This window comes from Mustela lutreola, chromosome 2 (genome assembly GCF_030435805.1).
Source record: "Mustela lutreola isolate mMusLut2 chromosome 2, mMusLut2.pri, whole genome shotgun sequence".
In the NCBI taxonomy this organism is placed as follows: Eukaryota; Metazoa; Chordata; class Mammalia; order Carnivora; family Mustelidae; genus Mustela; species Mustela lutreola.
In genome coordinates, this window is record NC_081291.1 from 193,017,760 (window position 1) to 193,037,723 (window position 19,964).

At 38.6% G+C, this 19,964-nt stretch overlaps 2 protein-coding genes across 5 annotated transcripts in view; one reads left to right on the plus strand and one right to left on the minus strand.

Moving 5' to 3' along the window:
• ROBO1 (roundabout guidance receptor 1) overlaps positions 1 to 19,964 on the plus strand; it is a 1,177,330-nt gene that overhangs the window by 647,918 nt on the left and 509,448 nt on the right. For all 4 annotated transcript variants that reach the window (XM_059164441.1, XM_059164444.1, XM_059164442.1 and 1 more), the window contains exon 3: positions 3,360 to 3,443. In XM_059164441.1, coding sequence (XP_059020424.1) covers positions 3,360 to 3,443 — 84 coding nt within the window. The remainder of the gene's footprint in view (positions 1 to 3,359; positions 3,444 to 19,964) is intronic.
• Positions 14,258 to 14,853, minus strand: LOC131825247 (large ribosomal subunit protein uL5-like). The gene has a single exon (XM_059164446.1). The coding sequence runs from the start codon at positions 14,820 to 14,822 to the stop codon at positions 14,319 to 14,321; it is 504 nt and encodes a 167-aa protein (XP_059020429.1). The 5' UTR covers positions 14,823 to 14,853; the 3' UTR covers positions 14,258 to 14,318.

The window sequence follows — 19,964 nt, forward strand, 5'->3', positions numbered from 1 at the left end:
TTGGGCCCCACACATTAGAATTGGAATTAGAATCTAGAAAACAGCATTTTTTAAAAAATCTAACATAAAATAAAGGCCTTAATTGTCAAATTGGAATTGGTTGCGTTAAAAAGCTCTGAAGGCCAAATGACCCCTAAATTCAGAAGAACTTGTCTATCTGATGGAAGGTTGTAGTGAAGGTCCATCTGACATGTTTCCAACCCTGCATGTCTATGATGTTATGATTTAAGACTTCCTTTTATATTGAAAAAAAAAAATGCTTTCTATGCCTTTACAGATCCTGGGTACATAGGGAGTCCATTAACGTTGAAGTTAATTTATAAGAAGTTTTTTTGTATTTTCAAGTTGTTTCGGATTGAGAGCCAGTAACTTAAGTGAGATCTGCATTCTTGGTTGCCAGGTGTTTATTAATTCATTTATTATCTTAAAGGGGAAAAAACTGGGTAAGTCTGTAGGACGTTGCAGGTCCAGTGCAAGGGGATGGGTGTACCAATGTGAAGCAGATTACCTGACCCTTGGGAATTCAGTCTGATGGGGATGTCAGGCACGTAGAACCTGCCCCTCCCCCACCCCTTGGTGACAGTTCCTCTCTGGATGTGATGGCGGCTTTCATCAGTCGCAGCCACACCTACATCAATTCAAGTCTGGTTGGCCCTAAATTCAATCCTGGGGTACAAGAAGCCCTCCCTCCTTCAGACACTCCAAGCACTATGTAATCTCTTGTCTCATTGTGTTCTATTCCATGGCTCACATAATCAATACTCCTTAACAAAAAGTTTAAATAAGTATCTTAGGACCCTCTCTACATCCATCCTAAATCTCATGCTTAGTGAGTCAAGGGGTTATTTCCTGTTATAGTTATCTTTTGACTTGAAGGGAGAAGAAAAAAAATGAGTGCAGTTAGCCAAGATGGCATCTTTTGTTCCTAAGGTCTAGCATATTGTTAATTAAAAGCAGTGCTGGGTAGACGGAATGTGCTTTGTAGATAGGATAGGATCCATTGATTAATGCAAAGTCTATTCTTTCTTGAGCCTAAGAAGGGGTCAGGAGGGTGATGGGTGGGGACAGGAAAGTGAATTTTAAAAAACAGTCAGGATAAGTTAGACATGGGTGAGAAATTCTCCTTGAGACAGATCTAAGCATCTAGTTTGAAATGATATTGAACTTTCCTCGTCGCTGTTGTTTTTGTAGTATCCTCCTTTTCAGGGAACATCCAATAACCAAAGAATGCAAACGTCTTAGGATAGTGTGTTGTCAAACTGAGTTCACATTGTGGATGTGGAGAGATTTTTATTTTATATTTAGCAGAGTGATTGCCAATGTATGCATCTGCATTAAATAACACAGTCCCTCATAAATTAAAGGTAGTATTTCCTCTGAAAAGCTGCATTGGTAACTAAAAGTAATGGCTCTGAAAAATTAAGGTGACTCTAAATGCTTCATATCTTTTAACACAGTATTGTGGGTAAGCAGGGGAGGTCTCCTTAATAGCCTTTTTAAAAGCCTCAAAAACCAGAACCTTCTATTTATCTTCCTGTATCAGCCTCTTTTATTTGGTTAGTTTGCTTGAGCAAGGTTACTCAGTTTGCGGCAGAACATTGTGCTAACACTGGGGAAAAATACACACAAAAAAACGCCCGTTTCCCATTCACTCTTATTGATGTGACTTAAAACTGCCTTAAATTAATGCATACAAATAAGTTAACAGTCTTGGAGGGAGTCGGGGCCAGGGGTGTGTGTCACAAGTGGACCCTTTTCCTGCTCTCCCACTTCCAGACTTGATTTTACGGATAACTCTGACAACAGCCATCACTGGAAAAGCAAGGATGAATACAGCAAATAATGAGTATTTCCTTTTAGTCTGCACAGATCCGCACCTTTTTTTTTTTTTCCTTCATGTGAGCCACATCAGGTTTATTATATGACACAGGAGCTGGAGAGGAGAGGCAGGGAGAGAGAGTTAGGTAAAGAGGCTACATGCAAAAAAACAAAAAGTGGCTCACATTAGATTTTGCATCCGCTTTTAAAAACTTCTAAATCATCCCCGGAGAGCTGTGTGTACGACCAAATGTGTCAACCTAGCTAAAAAAAAACTAGCTGGGGCACAGAATTAATGACCCCCGTGATGTTTCTAGAGGGACATTACCTGCGTGTACTTGCTGCCTCGTTCATAAGTGACACATTTTTTTTCCTCGAGTGCACAGCTGGGCTCCCTCACAGCGCAGAACCGAGAAATTCTCTGCAGATGCTGTTCGAGGTGATAAAAAGCCTGCAGAACACCTCCGCGTGCATGACCTATGACTCTACGGTATTCGGTTTAGGAGGTACACGCTTGGCTTTTATTGTGTCTGTGCCTGCTTATCAGCTGCGAAGCTAGATACTCTGCTCCTGCTTCTCGAACACGCAGAGATTGGACCTACAGTGACGCAGCACTCGGGAAACTGGTCGTGGTGTCGCTGGGCTTGTGTGCATAATTTAGGCTGCAACTCAACTTCTGGATATTAGAACTTGAGTGCTTAGCCTCCGTTCTAAAACTCTACCTGGGAAAAGTCACACGCAGTGTGAAAAGCATAAAAAGCCTTCCTTTTGTTCCAGACAAACAAGGATAAGGGAAGGAAAATACTTCTCTGGACGGTTGTCATATAGACTCTCGAGCCAGTGGGGAGGTTTTAAAATATCCAACCCGAAGTGTCCGAAGTGAAATGTTGTTTTCCTCACACCTTCATTGCAGCAAATTTAACTCCGTCCCTTAAGATGACGAATTGTTGCCTTCCGAAGGGTGTGAGGCTGCACGCTGTTTTCTTTACTGTTGCTCAGGAGAAGTATGACATTTTTATCATCCACCCCGTTATTTGACAAGACCCTATTTTTCCCCACGCCCCCCCTCCCCCCCACCCATATGAGGTACAGTCCCCTGAGTCTGTAATTGGCAGGAGATGAAGCGATGATGGGGAGTGATCACAGTCAATAGCTTTGATTAACAATAAGGTGGAAAATTAGCAATGCTAGCATTCAGCCACCCTGCCCTCTCCCTCCTCCATATGCTCCCTCAGTCCGTGCTGGCGGCCTCGCAGAGGGCAGTCAGAGCCCTCCACCAGCTTCAAGTGCAGCAAAGGTGCAGGCAGAGCTGAGAATTAGGGAAATTAAGGAGAAGCCGTAGAAACTGTCAGCCAGAATGCTGAGCCCTCCGTGCGGTTTACTGTGCTGCAGGAGGGGCAAAGAGGAAGTGTGCTGTGTGTTGTCCTTGTGTGTTTTTCTGTCACATGTGGATTTACTTGTGTCTGGACATGCTGTGATCGAAATGGCAACTACCTTTACTCCTGTGACCCCATCAGCAGCTCTGGTGTTGTTTCCGACAGACCCTGAAGACCTAGAGAGGGGGAACGACAACGGGACGCCAATCCCCACCTCTGATAACGATGACAATTCGCTGAGCTACACAGGTAGAGTGTTTTCTTTCCCGAATACTAACTGTCCGTGCCTCCTACAACGCCTCCCTCTCCATCAGTCATCAACCACCTGTGTAAAATTATCTCCTCATTGCTGCTTCCCGCTAACAACCTCTACAACTTCTGGTCCTCATTTTCCAGACTTCATTCTTCAGCCGGGAGGTCATATGGCTAAAGTCAACTCTTTGGGGAAAAGAAATGTAACCTTAAGCGCTGCATGCTTTCTTGTTGTCTAGTTTTAATATGAAACAATGCTTCTCAGCCCGAAACTGGGATACGGCTCGCTTGTGTAGGCAGATCATGTAATAGTATCTTAGAGATTTAATAATTGACTCAATTGCTTTCTAAAGAAATAAGGCTACCTGCAAGTAATTGGGTTTCAAAATTATCTGTAGTTTTTGTCTGTTTGTTTTGGTTGCACTTGTAGTCTCGTGAACAACAGAAAGCAAACTCTTAACAGGAGTAATGCAATCATAATGACCAACTTAAGGTCTCGGGATTGTGTTTGCATGGACTTATTGTTTGTTACCTTATCTACGAGCCACGATTTAAGTAGATGCATGTGTACCCCGGCATGAGAGTAAAAATTAACTAATTGGATGTGCCGGAAATAATTCGTATTAGGAATGTCTAAGAATGATTGCCTTGCAAATATATAAATGTTTCATGCAGAATTTTAAGTGTAGTTCTAAATATAATCATGGAAGTTACACATCTAACTGAGAGAATTTGACTGCGACTTCAGATAAAGGCAAAGAATATGTCACTTATAGCCCACTGACTCAGATAATGATGTAATAGAGGCCTTATGGTAATAGCAACTATTTAGTATGTTCTTTTCATTAGTTCTTATTAGCACAGTGCTCTGTAGACTGCTAGGTTGTGAGCTGTGGATCTGAGGCGGGGGTGGGGCACGTGTGCATGTATGTGTGTGTACGTGTTAAGGCAAATGGAGTTAAAGGTGATGGAGAAGTTCTGTATCATTACAATCTTACAGATGACTGTGTTAGGAAGAGACTCCTCCAACAGACACATTTCACATGGTAATAAGCTGCTACTTTAGAAGCAGCCTCGCTATTTTCCTGGAACTAATTTTCTCCCACATTAATCTCCCCCTTTACACAATTTCAGGTTTTAAACAGTTGGAATAAGGACCAAAATTAATAACGTCTTTAGAAACAATTTAATATTTATTTTACTTATGTCAGCCTTCTGGATAACTCACTCTCATTTCTCTCGTCTCTTCCACCTGAGAACTGAGATAAAAGGACAAATCAGAGCCCATCGGGGGTGAGATGGTGAGGGAGCTGGTGTGATCCTTTTCCAGAAACTTAGCTAGCGCAAGAGTTGTAAATGTCATTTCCTAATACCATAAATACCAAGGAAGTCCATCTGTCAGAAAGGAGGAAGGGGAGGTAGTGTTCTTTCTCATGGGTATCCTCGTTTGCCAGGGCATCCTACGTGTATTCCCTTGTGCTCACCCAGTCTAAACACCTGCATTGTTTACATACTCTAATAGGGTTTGCTCTTTGTCTTTTATGGATTCCCTGAAAATTATTTATCCCCAATGCATAAATCATGCTGGAGCGTTGAATTAAGAAAACTTAAATAACAATACATTTAAGACTAAGTGGAGCATTTAAAACACTTTTTATTTCTATTTATTTTTCTTCTTTAGGTTAATCAGTAATCAGATTTCTGCTATTAAACAGATCCGATGAATTATTATGAGGTAATGAACTCATAAAATTATCTTTATATTCTACAAGGGAACTAATTAAAGCAGCACATTAATGTGATGTGACTGGAAGACAATCTTCTGAATAATTTTGTTCCTGAGACTATAACTGTTTGTGAACTCTAGTAGCAAATGAAGCCATTCTGGATATTTTGTTTCAGTAAACTCTTGATTAGTCAAGAACCTTTTTTTCTACTATATTAATTAAACATGCTATTTGTCTCTTTCACTTGCATGTTGACCATTTCTTTGCTCATTAAAACCTCCATTGGCAGTGATGAGAAAATTTAAATAGAAAAAAATGGGTTTTGTTATTTAGGAATAACAATTATAAAGATCTCAGTTAGCTCTGAGGTGAAAGGAATCATGCAAAGTATTACTTGAAACTACCAAGGGATTTGTTTTGTGTGCATATGTTCAGGTGTGTGTGTGTGTGTGTGTGTGTGTGTATGAATTCCCTTTACTCTGATCTCATGAAATTGAGTTGATAAAATCTTCATAGCAGAGGAAATTCAGTTCAGAAGAAAGTGAGATGATCTGTCTGCTCAGGAACATTTTTACATATTTAATGTAAATTGTTTATGGTATATCTGGAGTTTAGAAACTCTGGCTATAGCAGCAAGAATATTGTTAGAAATAAAAATATAAATATTAAGCAACATAGAGACTATACAAAGCGGTTGTCAAATAAATCACTGATATGAGTTAGTTGCAGGATAAATGTTTGTGAGAATTAATAAGTAAATGCATCAGGTATTATTTGAGGGGTCTGTATATTTTGCACATATCACAAAACAACTGTGAAAACTGGATGCACCAGACGTATATTTTGTAGTACATGTTGCTTCACTTCATTGAGCTGACAAGTGAGACTTTTCTCTCTTCCCCTAACACGCATGTATATGAAGAAGAAAAGCTTCCCAGAGGAATTTGTACAATTCCAGAAAACATTTTGGAGGGAACATGAAACAGTCCCAAAAGGAAACCACCAGTTCACTAAACTTCATATTCATACCCCCCCAATTCTCTTTTTTTTGACCACCATAGAGAGTATAATTTCCACTGCAAGCTAATTTGTCACTACATCTGCTCTACTACTCAAACCATTTGGGACCATTACTATCAAATTGGCCCATCAAAGTAGAACCCACGGATCTCGGATCATACATACAAATTAATATTTTTATTCATGATCTAGTCAATTAATTGTCATCTCTTATCAGTAGTACTTGCTGCTTAAACCATATGCCATACTGATCTAAATGGTGTAAGTATTCCTTTTCAATTCCTTGTCTCCTTACCATCATCAGTCACAATATTATAAAGCCAAGTAGGGTTTGAAAACATTTCAGTCTCTCTTTTACTAACCCATAAATGCAAAGCAATTTCTAAAGTGGCATGGTGATGTGTTATTAAAGTGGACTTGTGTGTTATTTAGACAAGTAGACCATTTCCTGTTTAACCAAGCATGTCATAAATATTGGGGATTATTTAACAGTTCACAATATATAGCCTTTGTTGCAAGAACAAGTAAGACAGGGTTTCAGAGCAGCACTTTGTGGGGTCAGATACACATCATTCCAAAGAGGCTGAATATGTAATCAATGATTTTTTTTTTAAGGAGCTTGAAGAAAGTACATTATTTTTGATTTCTGAAAGTGCACATGGAATTTCACAAATAGGGGAAAAATTAAATAATATGTGTAATAATATTGAGATGTCTGATATATACATGTAATCCATGTAGATCTTTAGTTAGTGTCAAAAAATTTGAAGAGAATTTATTGATACATAAAATGTCAGGGAATAAGTGGGAGCTACTAACTTCTTAGTAGCATTCTTAATCTTTTAGAAAGCAGTAATTATTAGTTAGAAAAGAAATGAATTTTATCCATTTTTTTCTGAGTGCCAAAAAAGTCTAAATTTTATTTGTGAATGTTGAAAATATATCATTTGTCTCCACTTTAGATAATAAAAAAACATATCCTGTCTCCTTACGTCTGTTTTAAGGATTACACTTCTACATTTACGGTAATATTATGGAAGCATAGCTAAATGCAAATTTAAAAATCCTAAAACTGAATAATCATCAGATTCATGGAGGTATCAATTTAAGTTAAAATCTAGCCAGGGAAGGTCAGAAATTCCAGAGTTATCTCAAACAGGCATAATAGAGTTTTCTACCCCTTAATACTAACTCCAAGTAAAGTTTGGTTATAATTCTGTTCAAAAGGAAACAAAATATATGCTCTCTTATTAGAAAAAATCTAGAACAAATTAGTGTGTTTGCCCATATACTCTTGAATAGCAACCCCCAAAACATATTTTGCCTCATGTTTTGAAATCTTGACAAGTAACTATGAACTGAGGGCAGCATTGATTCTTCTGAGACTCTACATTCTTAATTGCATAGTCTCACAATTAAGATCAAACAAAATTTCCATCATGGCATGTGCATTTTTTACAAATGTATGTATTGATACTAATAACCAGCCCTTATTATCACTTCATGTATACAGTGCAATTTTCTGAACACGTTACATGATAGTAACTCATTTAATCCTCATTACCATTCTCTTGGGAAGGGGTCGTTATTAAGAGCAACAGTGCCTAATGTCTGCCTCAGTATTCTAGAACAGAAATAGTCCCAAATTAATTATACTTTCTTCAACATTACAGAGGTTATGAGAAGTTGTTGAGGTGTGGCTACAATCTACATTTGAGTACACAGTTAGAAATTAAGTAGCTCAGGCAGGCTCCTAAGCAACACCACCATTCTGGTCATCAACATTTTAGGGCTCTTCTAATTCTTATCCTAGGTTCATTATTATCACACCAACTGATGCACATATTTTCTTTCAAAAAAAACAAATAGGGCAGAAGCTTTAAACAAAAACAAGGGGGTCATATTTCACCTTCCTATCCTTGAGCCTGCTTCCCTTAACGACTTTTCCTTCTCTTTTAGATATGTCTTCTGATGGTCTTTTATTTTTAAATAATATACATCCACAAATGATTCTTGATGTGTCAGTTTTAGACATTTTTTTTTACTCCTTCTTGTGCTAGCACATTCTTTGTTAAATTAATAGTCTTTATTGGTATGATGAAGCAAATCATCCATAGGTGAATCTACTGCAGAGCCAAGTAAAATACTATAATTGCGGTTGTATGTTAGTCTTTCCTTGTAGGAGATTGTTTATTTTCTGCAGTTAATTGCATTTTTTAAACTTCCTAAATGCTTAATCCTACCCAATATTCTACCAACCTGAGGTTTTTCCAGATATATTCCCCACTGAATACCTCCATGTTTTTGTCCCGAAGTGAATGGCTTCTCTCTAGACCTGGGGCTTTTTTCATCCCTTGTTTTTGATGGATCTCGTATTTCCCAGATCTCATGTCTTCCTCTTTTCTGATTTATCTCTGCATTAAGAGAATCCTTGTCTCCAGAAAACACATCATAATAGAATTTGAAAAGCTTCAAAAATCAAGAAATTTTACTCGGATGTGTTTGCGGTGGCTTGTCCATTTTTGCATCCTGTTTATTTGCTCTTCTTCCTTATGCTGGGTCCTTGAGGGGCCTTGAAAATAGGAGAATCATTTATCTCCATTACGGGAAATTTTCTTAAATTATTTTTTGAGAATGCCAATCTCTGCCCTGGAATTGCTGTTAGGCAGTGGACCTCTTCGGTGGATTCATTAAGTCTCTTTTCTTTCCTAACTTCTAATTATTTGTTATTTTCCCTTCAACTTTCTGGGAAACATTCTTTTTTTTAAGTTTTTATTTAAATTCTAGTTAGTTACCAGATGGTGTAATATTAGCTTCAGATGAATAATATAGTGATTCAGCACTTCCGCGCATCACCCAGTGCCCATTAGAGCAAGTTTCCTCCTTCGTCCCCATCACCTGTCTAACCCATCCTGCAGTCCACCTCCCCTCTCCAGTAACCATCGGTTTGTTCTCTATAGTTAAGAGTTTGTTTCTTGGTTTGCCTCTCTCTCCCTCTTTTTTCTTTCTGGGAAACATCCGATATCTATTGTCTACCAATGCTTTTAGAAATATTGTGCATTTGTTTATTACATGTCAAATTTCTGAAAGCTCTTTCTTATTCTCCAATATTCGAGCTTCATAAATTGAGATTTCAAGCTAATTTTTCTGATTCTAGTCAACTGCCTTTTCTATTATATGCCTATAGCACCCAAAATATGAATAAAGTGGTAGAAATCTACACACAAAAAATAAGTTTTCAGGTGAGGAAGTGAAAACCCTTATAGCTATCATGATTTAACCAAGATAGTATAAATATTTAGCAGTAAAGACTTACTATCTCCAAAATCCCATTTTTAAGTGTTTTTTCTAACTTAAAATTCTTCACAGAATTGCTAGGAAATGAGAAAATGCAGGAAAATAAACTGCAGAATAAAATAAAACTAACACTATACTTTAGTAGTAACATACTTTTTTTAAATTAACTTATTTATTTTCAGAAAAACAGTATTCATTATTTTTGCACCACACCCAGTGCTCCATGCAATCCGTGCCCTCTATAATACCCACCACCTGGTACCCCAACCTCTCACACCCCCCCGCCACTTTAAACCCCTCAGATACTTTTTTTAAGATTTTATTTATTTATTTGAGAGAGAGGGGGGAAAGCAGGAGAGGGGGGAGGGGCAGAGCAAGAGAGAGAAGCAGACTCCCCACTGAGCAGGGAGGCCAACAGGAGGCTTGATCCCAGGACCCTGAGATCACCACCTGAGCCGGTCAGACACTTATCAGACTGAGCTATTCAGGTTCCCCTAAAGTCCCTTAATTTGGCTCTAGTTAATAACATGCTAATTTACAAGTTCATGTAAAATGCCCATCTTACTCTCTATGAAATACCTAGATAATTATTTATTCATTTACTTAAAATTCACTTATTGAGTATCTGCTCTGCGGAGAGCCTAGTACTAGGTACAAAGAGGTATATAAGATCTAAACCCTGTTAAAATCAAAATCACACATGACTCCTCTCAGATCATCATATCTGGTGGCTGCCTCATTAACATGCTATTTGCCAACCTGTGCATTAATTGTGAATTAATTTTTGTATAATAGGACATTTTAAATTTTTCTTGGGGGACATGGGTGGCTTAGTTAAGTGTCTGACTCTTGATTTCAGCTCAAGTCATGATCTCAGGGTGGTGGGATCAAGCGCCACATGGGGCTCCGTGCTCAGTGAGGAGTCTTCTTGTCTCTTTCCCTCTGCTCTTCCCCCTCCCAAATAAATAAATAAAATCTTTAAAAAATAAATACAAATAAATGCATTTCTTAAAATAATAGATTAATAATAGATTTCTACTTGCTAGAGACACACACTGGGAATAATATATAATACCACATCAATTTAACCATCGAGTCAGTCTTAAGTAGTTAAGGAAAAAAGATACATGTTTTTTCCCCCCCCAGAATTATAAAACCATCAAATTTGTGATTTTTTTTTGAAGATTTTATTCGTTTATTTGTCAGAGAGAGAGTGAGAGAATGAGCGAACACTAACAGGGGGTGAGGGGCAGAGAGAGAGGGATAAGGAGTCTCCCGGCTGAGCAGGGAGCCTGATGTGGGACTGGATCCTTGCACACTGGAATCATGACCTGAGCCGAAGGCAGAGGCCCAACCGACTGAGTCACTCAGGCATTCCCCAAATTTGTGATTGTTTTGAGTGACCTTAATTATTAGGCAACTTTGCTAGTTCTCAAAAATGGGAAAGGAAGCAAATAAGACAGAAAAGATTGGGATCATGGGTTAAATTCCTGTATAATACTCCAAAGTCTTCTCCCTAAATTGAGAAAAAAAGCTTTCATTTTCACAATTACTGACCATAGAGAGCAGATATGCCGACATTTGTCTTCCCAAAGCTTAAGGGACATGGGACATGGAAGGCCCAAGTAGATTTGAGCCTTAATGGGTGAGCCTGGTGGTGGGTATTAAGAAGGGCACGTATTGCGTGGAGCACTGGGTGTGGTGCATAAGCAATGAACCTTGGAACACTGAAACAATAAAATAAGATTTTTTTTTAAAGAAGAAAAGGGGGCGTCTGGGTGGCTCAGTGGGTTAAGCTGCTGCCTTTGGCTCAGGTCGTGATCTCAGGGTCCTGGGATCGAGTCCCGCATCGGGCTCTCTGCTCAGCGGGGAGCCTGCTTCCCTCTCTCTCTCTCTCTGGCTGCCTCTCTGTCTACTTGTGATTTCTCTCTGTCAAATAAATAAATCTTTAAAAAAAAAAAAATTAAAAAAAATAAATAAATAAATAAAGAAGAAGAAAAGGAAGAAGAGGAGAAACAAACTCCATAAGCTCAGCCGATCTGTTCGACGAGCAGCAGAAGCAGCCGGCAGGGAACTACAGCCTCGCAAACGTGCTACCCACGGCGCCCGACATGGCCCAGTTCAAGCAGGGAGTGAGGTCCGTTGCTGGGAAGCTCTCGGTCTTTGCTAACGGAGTCATGACTTCCATTCAGGATCGCTATGGCTCCTAATACCCCCTCGGCTGATACCTGTTCCCCAGGGAAACTCCTCCCTCTGTGACCCAGTGACAACATCGCAGACCGCAGCTGGGACCAGCAGATTGTTTTGCTACTTTGTCACATGGTATATATGCATTACTGATTTTTAGCATTTCTTTGGAGAAATTCTCATTTTTGATGTAGTAGAAGCTTTATCGTAATTTCTATTGTGCATTTCCTCCTGCACACGCCCCGCAGTTGGGCAGAGGCGTGCAGATCCTTGCTTGATTTTTGTGGAATCTAGTTCCAGCAGCCGGAGGGCCTGGAGACCAGGGCTTCTCCCCAGTCCGAGGACAGAGCCTTCCTTGTGGGGGTCAGGGGGTGTCGAGGGTCTCGGTGCTGAGTGACCTATGGGCTGAGGGCCCCACGAGCCGCTGATGCTCCAGGGACCTGGAGAAACAAAATTCACAGCATGCATTTCCTTCAGAAGGAAGCAAAGAATAAAAACAAAAGACCAAAAATGTCTAATTTGACAGATTGCTTCATTTATATTTACGCATATTAAGGGGATTTCAAAATAATGTTGAAAGTCGTCTGTCCCTTTGTAAATGTTTATTTTGTATGATTTATAAATTAAAAAATAATTTTCAGTGAGTACTTTTAACAAACCTAAGCTTCTGCATTGCCAAGGGAATCAGTCTTTCCACATGGTATTGTTTGAACCGATGGGACCTTGGAGGTGAGAATTCCCTGAGTGTTTACAAACAGAGAGCTCACAGAATTCAAAACGAAGAAGAGAGACCCACAGAAAAGATTTCAGTATATGGGAGAAGAGTAGTTGTAACTGGGTAGTTTTGTTAATATTTTTATCTTAATCTTGGTTTTCAAAAAATTACAGAATGTGTATAAATGAATAAAGACAAATAATTTGGCTGTGTTTTAGACAGCATTAGAATATATTGTTCAGCACAGTAAAATATATTTGAAATTTGATGAACCAGAAATGTGGTTTCCACTGAATATTTTGTGAATTTTTCTTAAAAGATCAAATTTGTAGACTCAACATAATAAACCCTTGCAGCAGAAAAAAAAAAAAAAAAAAGTAAGCTGAACTTGAATGGCAATAGGATTCTATGAAAGAGCAGCCTAAAGCAGTTTATCTCAATTATTTTTTTTTTAACTTAAGGAAATTATGGAATGCCTGGGTGACTCAGTAGGTTGAGCATCCAACTCTTAGTTTCAGCTCAGGTCGTAATCTCTGGGAGGTGAGATGAAGTCCCACATAGGACTCCATACTCGGTGTGGAGTCTGCTTGAGATTCTCTCTCTCCTTCTCCCTCTGCCCTTCCTCCCCAATAATGTTCTTTCTCTAAATAAATAAATCCATCTTTTTTTAAAAAAAATTAAGCAAATTTTATGTTGTCCTTACATTGGTGACACTAATTCTAATTCTAGAATTTTTTCATGAACATTTTGGAAATTTAAGTCATTCCAAAAAGATGTTGACTAAGGTATGGACTGTTATATTTAGTATTTGATAATATTTTCAGTGTGGAAAACTTTGCAGTTAGGTATTTTTATTTTCTATGGTATGAGAGGAGAGAAGACAATGTCTCAACTTATATAAAATGGAAAAGCTTTGATTTTTATAGGAAATGGCATTTCATTTTACATCAATTAAAAATTCAAGTAGAGAAATATTTTTTATGAATAGTTTTGATTTGAATCTTTGAAAGAATACTTTGATTTTTAAAATATATCCAAAGTGGCAAATTTTAAACATATAGAGATAAGTAAACACACTCAGAAAAATAAAGTAGGTTGACATTCTTTAAGTATGCTGATGTCCCAAAGACAGAACACCTGTAGATAATAAGGAATTCAGATTAAAAGTTTTTAAGAGAAATTTTAATAAAAATTTTTTAAAATCCTATGTCATTATAGCTACACAAAGCAAATACCTTATTATCTGGATAATTCAATAAGAATCTTTATTTAACCAGCAATTTATGCAAGACAATATTTTAGCTTAACTATTCTCCACAATGCTTACAGAGGCCTGGCTTTAGAAATGATTCCCTACTGGGACACCTGAGTGTCTCAGTCAGTTAAGTGTCTGCCTTAGGCTGAAGTCATGATCCCAGCGTCCTGGAATCTAGTCCTATGTCGGGCTCCTTGCTTCTCTCACTGCCTGCTGCTCCCCCTGTTTGTGCTGTCTGTCTCTCTCCCTCTCTCTCTCTCTCTCTCTTTCTCTGATAAATAAACTTAAAAAGGAAAAAAAAAAGGAAGGAAGGAAGGAAAGATATGCCACAGGCCCAAAGCCTTCTCAATGGCATACATCAACGGCGTGACTCTCGATTTCCAGTCAGATGCTGTCAGGACACAGTCACGGATGGAGTCTCATTCCTGCAGTAGTTTCACTTTATGCTGTAATCCCATACAAGTCATCCTCCTGCTTTTTTGTTTGGGATTTTTCTGACTCATAAAAAGGAAATAATATTTGGTGACTGACTAATTTTTTGGAAACGAAAAGATAATTGGCTAACTCTTCCTAATCTCTAATTGTTAGAGATAATTTTAGGCAATGACCATTTTTTTTTTTTTACATTTCACTGAAAAGTTTTTATTGGCCTTTTGGATAGAAACGGGAATTTATTTGCCCGGAAGGATGATCCCATCATACTTCTGCTGGAACCAGCACATGGCCTCCTCTTTGCTGATTCTGTGTTTGGCCCCAATGCAGCCTGTCCTGCACTTCTTGTCTGCGATGCTGAAACCTGGCCTACCCAGCACCACATAGAAGTCCAGGCCGTAGATCCCAATGCTTGGGTCATATTTGATACCCAGATCGATGTGCTCCTGGATCCCAAAGCCAAAGTTTCCAGTATCAGAGAAGTTATTTTTTCTTAACTCATACTCTCGAACCTTTAGACCTTTCTCCAGGATTTCTTCTGCCTTGGCCCCACGGACTGTGCAGTGGACAGCAATCTTTTCATTTCTCCTGATACCAAATAATCTAACCATGTATCTAGCTTTGGAGAACACGGGGGTCTGGCCTGTGAGCTGCTCCAGCACCTTGGCTTCCCGGGTCAGTCTGTCTCCACTCTCCCCCACACAGATGTTGAGGCAGAGCTTGCGGATGCGAAGTTCCCGCATGGGGTTCTCCTTGATCCTGCGCCATGGTGGAGAACAGTGGCAATGACTATTTCTAATCTTTATATTTATTCCTATAGAACTTTTGTGGAATAGTTCTTGGACATGAATCTATCTTCAGCTCATGGTCAAAATTTAATACCTAGAAGGCTATGCAACCAGCACATAAGTGTTTGCTATAAAAATAAAATATTCTACTATTATTTTACATTGCTGCAGAGAAATTTTTGAATCAGCTACATGCTGATATCACAGCTATAGGTGAGTACTATAGCAAGTAATATATACCATCAAGTAAAAATAGAATTCCCAAGGCAATTCAAGATAAGTGTCCCAAGGCAACGCAACAAAAATGTATGTTTCATTAAGGTATGACACAGTGCAGGGGACTCTTCAGCATAATCATTCAGGTTCCCCAAGTAATGATACGCCACCATGACAACGGCTTCCATGGTTATCATAGCAATAAGAACAATCATGAGCTGACTTTAACAGTTTCTACACAGAAGTGACTTCTGCTCTTTTATTCATTCAGAGAGTCACATGGACACACCTAGACAACAAAATAGGAAAGTGCAATCCAACCATGGCCCTTGGAAGATGGAGAGCTAGAAATACTTGGAGAAGAACACTTCTCACTACCAGACTAGCACTGAAGAAATAAGAAATTGGTCATCGGTTCAGAACATTTGCCCCTTCCTTGAGGAAAGAACTGTAACTTCATAAGGCACCCAAATGGTTCTGTAACTAAAAATACTGAATAGTCAGTCCTTTCTTTCAATTCATTATTGAAAAAAAAAATTTCTCTGTTCAAAAGCCATGTTATGCATGATAAACTGATACAGAACAAGGCATCCAGTAATTGCACAGATGGTGGGTCTGGCAAAAGCATGGTGGGAAAGAAAGAATTCATTCATAGATCTATTCCATGAAGATATATCACTTCTCCTCTCCAATGAGAAAAGAGTTCAATATAATTATCCTACCACCAAGTTGGCGGGATGGACCTAATCCGCTATTGCGCCATGTAGATGCAATATTAAGTAAAATGCCCATTACTCTATGGGCAGATTGGGCTGTCAATGGTATTGGTGGTGCTTCACATTTGTTGAGAATAATACTATGTCTTTTAAACCCACACAAAACTTCTCTTCATGCTACTTGAACACTCTGTTCATGAGCAAATTGTGCAAGCAGTAGGACAGTGAAGGAAGGAGCTAAATGACATCTGGGTCAACACTGCTACCTGTTTACTGAGAAACTCCTATGCAACACATGCTCAATTTGTAAGTGTTCCCCCAGTACGCCCGTATCAATTCTGAATTCATTTCAAAGGATCCATCTCACAGTCTTTTGCCCAGATTTTCTTGTTTCGTATTCGTCAAACTTCTCCCTTCTAACACCCCAAACAACCATTCAACCTTTAGCTACTATTTCTAAATCAGCCTAGGTCCATATCTCTCATCATCTCTCCTTCCAAGTAAAATGGATGACCAGTCATATCACTTGAAGTTCTTCCCACAGTAAAGATTTACTTTCCCTGTAGTCCTTCATGGCACTCCTCTGTGGGATACCATGCAGCCGCAGCCCACTTCCAACCAAGGCCAACATATCATGCAGAACTGAATGATACCCAGCTTAGTTAATTCCCCCATCAACTGATAATGAGAAACACACTAAGTAGCCGTGTGTACGGATCAAGGAAGAGGTGGCAGTGTAGCAGGAACGCATCATGGATGAGAGCTACTGGCAGCATTTTGTGCTTTCAGAAACTAATTGAGCCTCCTCTTACTCTGTCAATGTCCATTCTCCTGGATCATCTCATGTGGCTTTGCATACCCAACTTTCTGACTTAGGGGATCAACATCACCCAGTTGATGATGGTTGCATGAACTGGGCGGAAATTTAGATTCCCTTAATCAGAAATGCTGTCACGACTAGACCCAAGTCTCCAGACAGAAACTAGATTTCAAAAGAAAATTAACTATTTTCCAAAGAGGTCATTGTTTTTCTCTAAAGCCATAGGTGTTCTATGCTGTGATTCTACTATCAGAATATCAGAAGCACCATACAACATCCCATCATGGCAAAATTGGATTTACTCATCAGATAGCCCAAATAAGAGAGATGTTTTGCAGCACAAGCTGGATTAGTGGAAAAGTCTTCTCTTGCTCTGGGTCACACTCCAGATGAGTAGCATTATGGGTAGCTACCAAAGAGGAAGGGATAGCTCACCCAAATATGTTATATGTTTCCTCCATTATCCAAAGATACTAAGCAAGAAGACACTTGGCTTAAAAATATAGGTCAAGGAAGAACCATTTATCTTTCACTTTGGTGAAAATATCCTGACATGACTTGACCCCACAAATTCACAGGGATAGTATGCAGAAAGGTAAATTTTTAGGGATAAGCCTCCCATCCTTTGAAACATGTGTGCCTTACAAAGACATATGAAGTAACTGCGGTTACTGCTCACCAAGATCTATGGGCAAGATTTCAACAATCTAGTGGACCAGGATTTTGGTTTGGTGAGAGTGTTGTGATAAAGATTCCAGAGAAACAAAGAGAGAAAGTTGATGTAGCCCTTACGAAAGGCAGTGAAACCATACCTACCAAAATGAAAGCAAATTTATTCTTGTTTTGTTCATTTACTGGAAAAAGAGATATGCATTTGCCGTAATAGTAGCTGCATTTTTTGTGTGATCGTTTCTGTTGATTTTCTCTAGCAAAAAGACTTTAACATTTAAATCTTCATCTGATTATATATACAATAATCATTGTCATTCTCAGAGACCTCTCTTTTGTACAAGACAAAGGAAACTTTAATTGGGATAAGATAAGTACAAACACCCACTGTGTATTTTAAGTCCCTGAAATTGACACTAACTGACTTGTGTTTTCATAGAGGATATGAAAATCATTTGATTTTTTGATTTTATATTATATATACAATATATATTGTATATATATAATAGTCCCTGTAGTCCTCCTATAATATATATATTGTAATATATATTATATATTATATATACAATAATCATTGTCATTCTCAGAGACCTCTCTCTTTTTTTTTTTTTTTAAGATTTTTATTTATTTATTTGACAGAGAGAGATTACAAGTAGGCAGAGAGGCAGGCAGAGAGAGAGAGAGGAGGAAGCAGGCTCCCTGCTGAGTGGAGAGCCTGATGCGGGACTCAATCCCAGGACCCTGAGATCATGACCTGAGCCGAAGGCAGCGGCTTAACCCACTGAGCCACCCAGGCGCCCGAGACCTCTCTTTTGTACAAGACAAAGGAAACTTTAATTGAGATAAGATAAGTACAAACACCCACTGTGTATTTTAAGTCCCTGAAATTGACACTAACTGACTTATGTTTTCATAGAGGATATAAAAATCATCTGATTTTTTGATTTTATATAGAGTGACGATTCTAAGGGCTTCTTCTTATTATTATTATTATTTTTTTTTTTAGTGATCATTCAATGGATAAGGATGTGGGAGACAATGTATTATTCTGCTAATTGTTGATTCAGCTGTATATTCAGTAACTGGGAAGATTGTCACAGATGAATTTTCAGGCACACCAGCAGATGCACTTTGGATAAAACTAAGTCATATGACTAATAAAACACAATAGTGTTCTGCGTTTATAGTTGTTTCTTTCTTAAGATTTATTTATTCATCTGAGAGAGAGAGCACATGCATGAGCTATAGGAGGGGTAGAGGAAAAGAGAGAGAGACAATCAGAGCTGAACATGGAGGCTGGCAAGGTGCTTGATCCCATGACCCTGGGATGATGACCTGACCTGAAATCAAGAGTCCAAAGCTTGACCAACTGAGCCACCCAGGCACTCCTTAACATATCAAATAGTCTGCATTTCTCTTTCTTTAAATCAGACATCTTGGTAAATAGTCTTCTTCTAGGGAAGTCCAGAAGGACTATAAGAACATAAATTGGTGGTATCACGTGGTCCTTTTTCATAACCACCTGGCCTCTCCTATGTTTATGGGGTTCCCAGCCTGTGCATTGGGCAAGGGCTCATGATCTGGTGTTGGGTGATGGGTCATGACTATCCAACACGTGACTCAAGTCTTGTCTTTTTTACAACCCCTAGATTTTTTTTTTTTTAAACTCAATTATACTTCAGTAACTTCACAACTACTTCAGTTCTAAGGAATCATCATTTGTCATCCACAGCAAAATATCACTGGGAGTCCATTGACTACTGAAAAACCATACATGCTTTGTCTTTGTCTTTGGTAATTAACTGCTACCACTTGACCTTGGCCACTCCATAACCATCTCACCCACACTAAGATCAGAGTTAATTACAATGGCAGGGCTTCCTAATTTCATGACTAGCCTACAGAGAATGAACACCAAGCTTGTTAAGGATAGAGGAGCTCTTCTCTCAAGGGTAGTACCAAATGCCTTGTTAAAGGGATTGTTTCCTGGGCCCTTTTAAAAGACAGAGTAAGAAGATGAGTAAGTATATCACAAATGGTAAATCAACTCAAACATTTGAATCCCTCTGCAGCAGCACAATAGAAGTATAATGCCCATCACAGATGCAAGGCACATGTTACTTTTAAATGTTCTAGAAGCCATATTTTAAAACACAGTAAAAAGAAATAAATGAAATTGTTTTAACATTCTATTTTGTTTAACTTAATATTATAAGATATTATTTCAATATGTAATCCATACAAAAATTATTATTGAGATAGTTTACATATTTTTGCCCAATTTTACACTTAAAGGACATCTTGATTTGGATTAGCCGCATGTCAAGTGGTTGATAGCCACACGCATTCCTCCCTCTCCGTGATGCCAAAGAATTTCTGGCATCTAAATTTTATTTACTAAACACGTCATTTGAGTATAAGTTTCAGTCCATACAAACCATACAGCTAGAACCACTTGCAGCTGTTCAAACTAGCCCTTTGATTCTAGAACTCTGCTCAATCCAACCATATTAATAAATACAGCCACTTTAAAATTATTTTTCTCCCTTTTTTGGTCCAGTTGCATTTAGAATCATATCCCATAGACATTCTCCAGTTTCTGTTGGTATAAATTAGCAAAATCCAGTAAACATCTTTCTGGGCTAAGTAGCATAGCTGTAACCTGTTGGGAAGCTG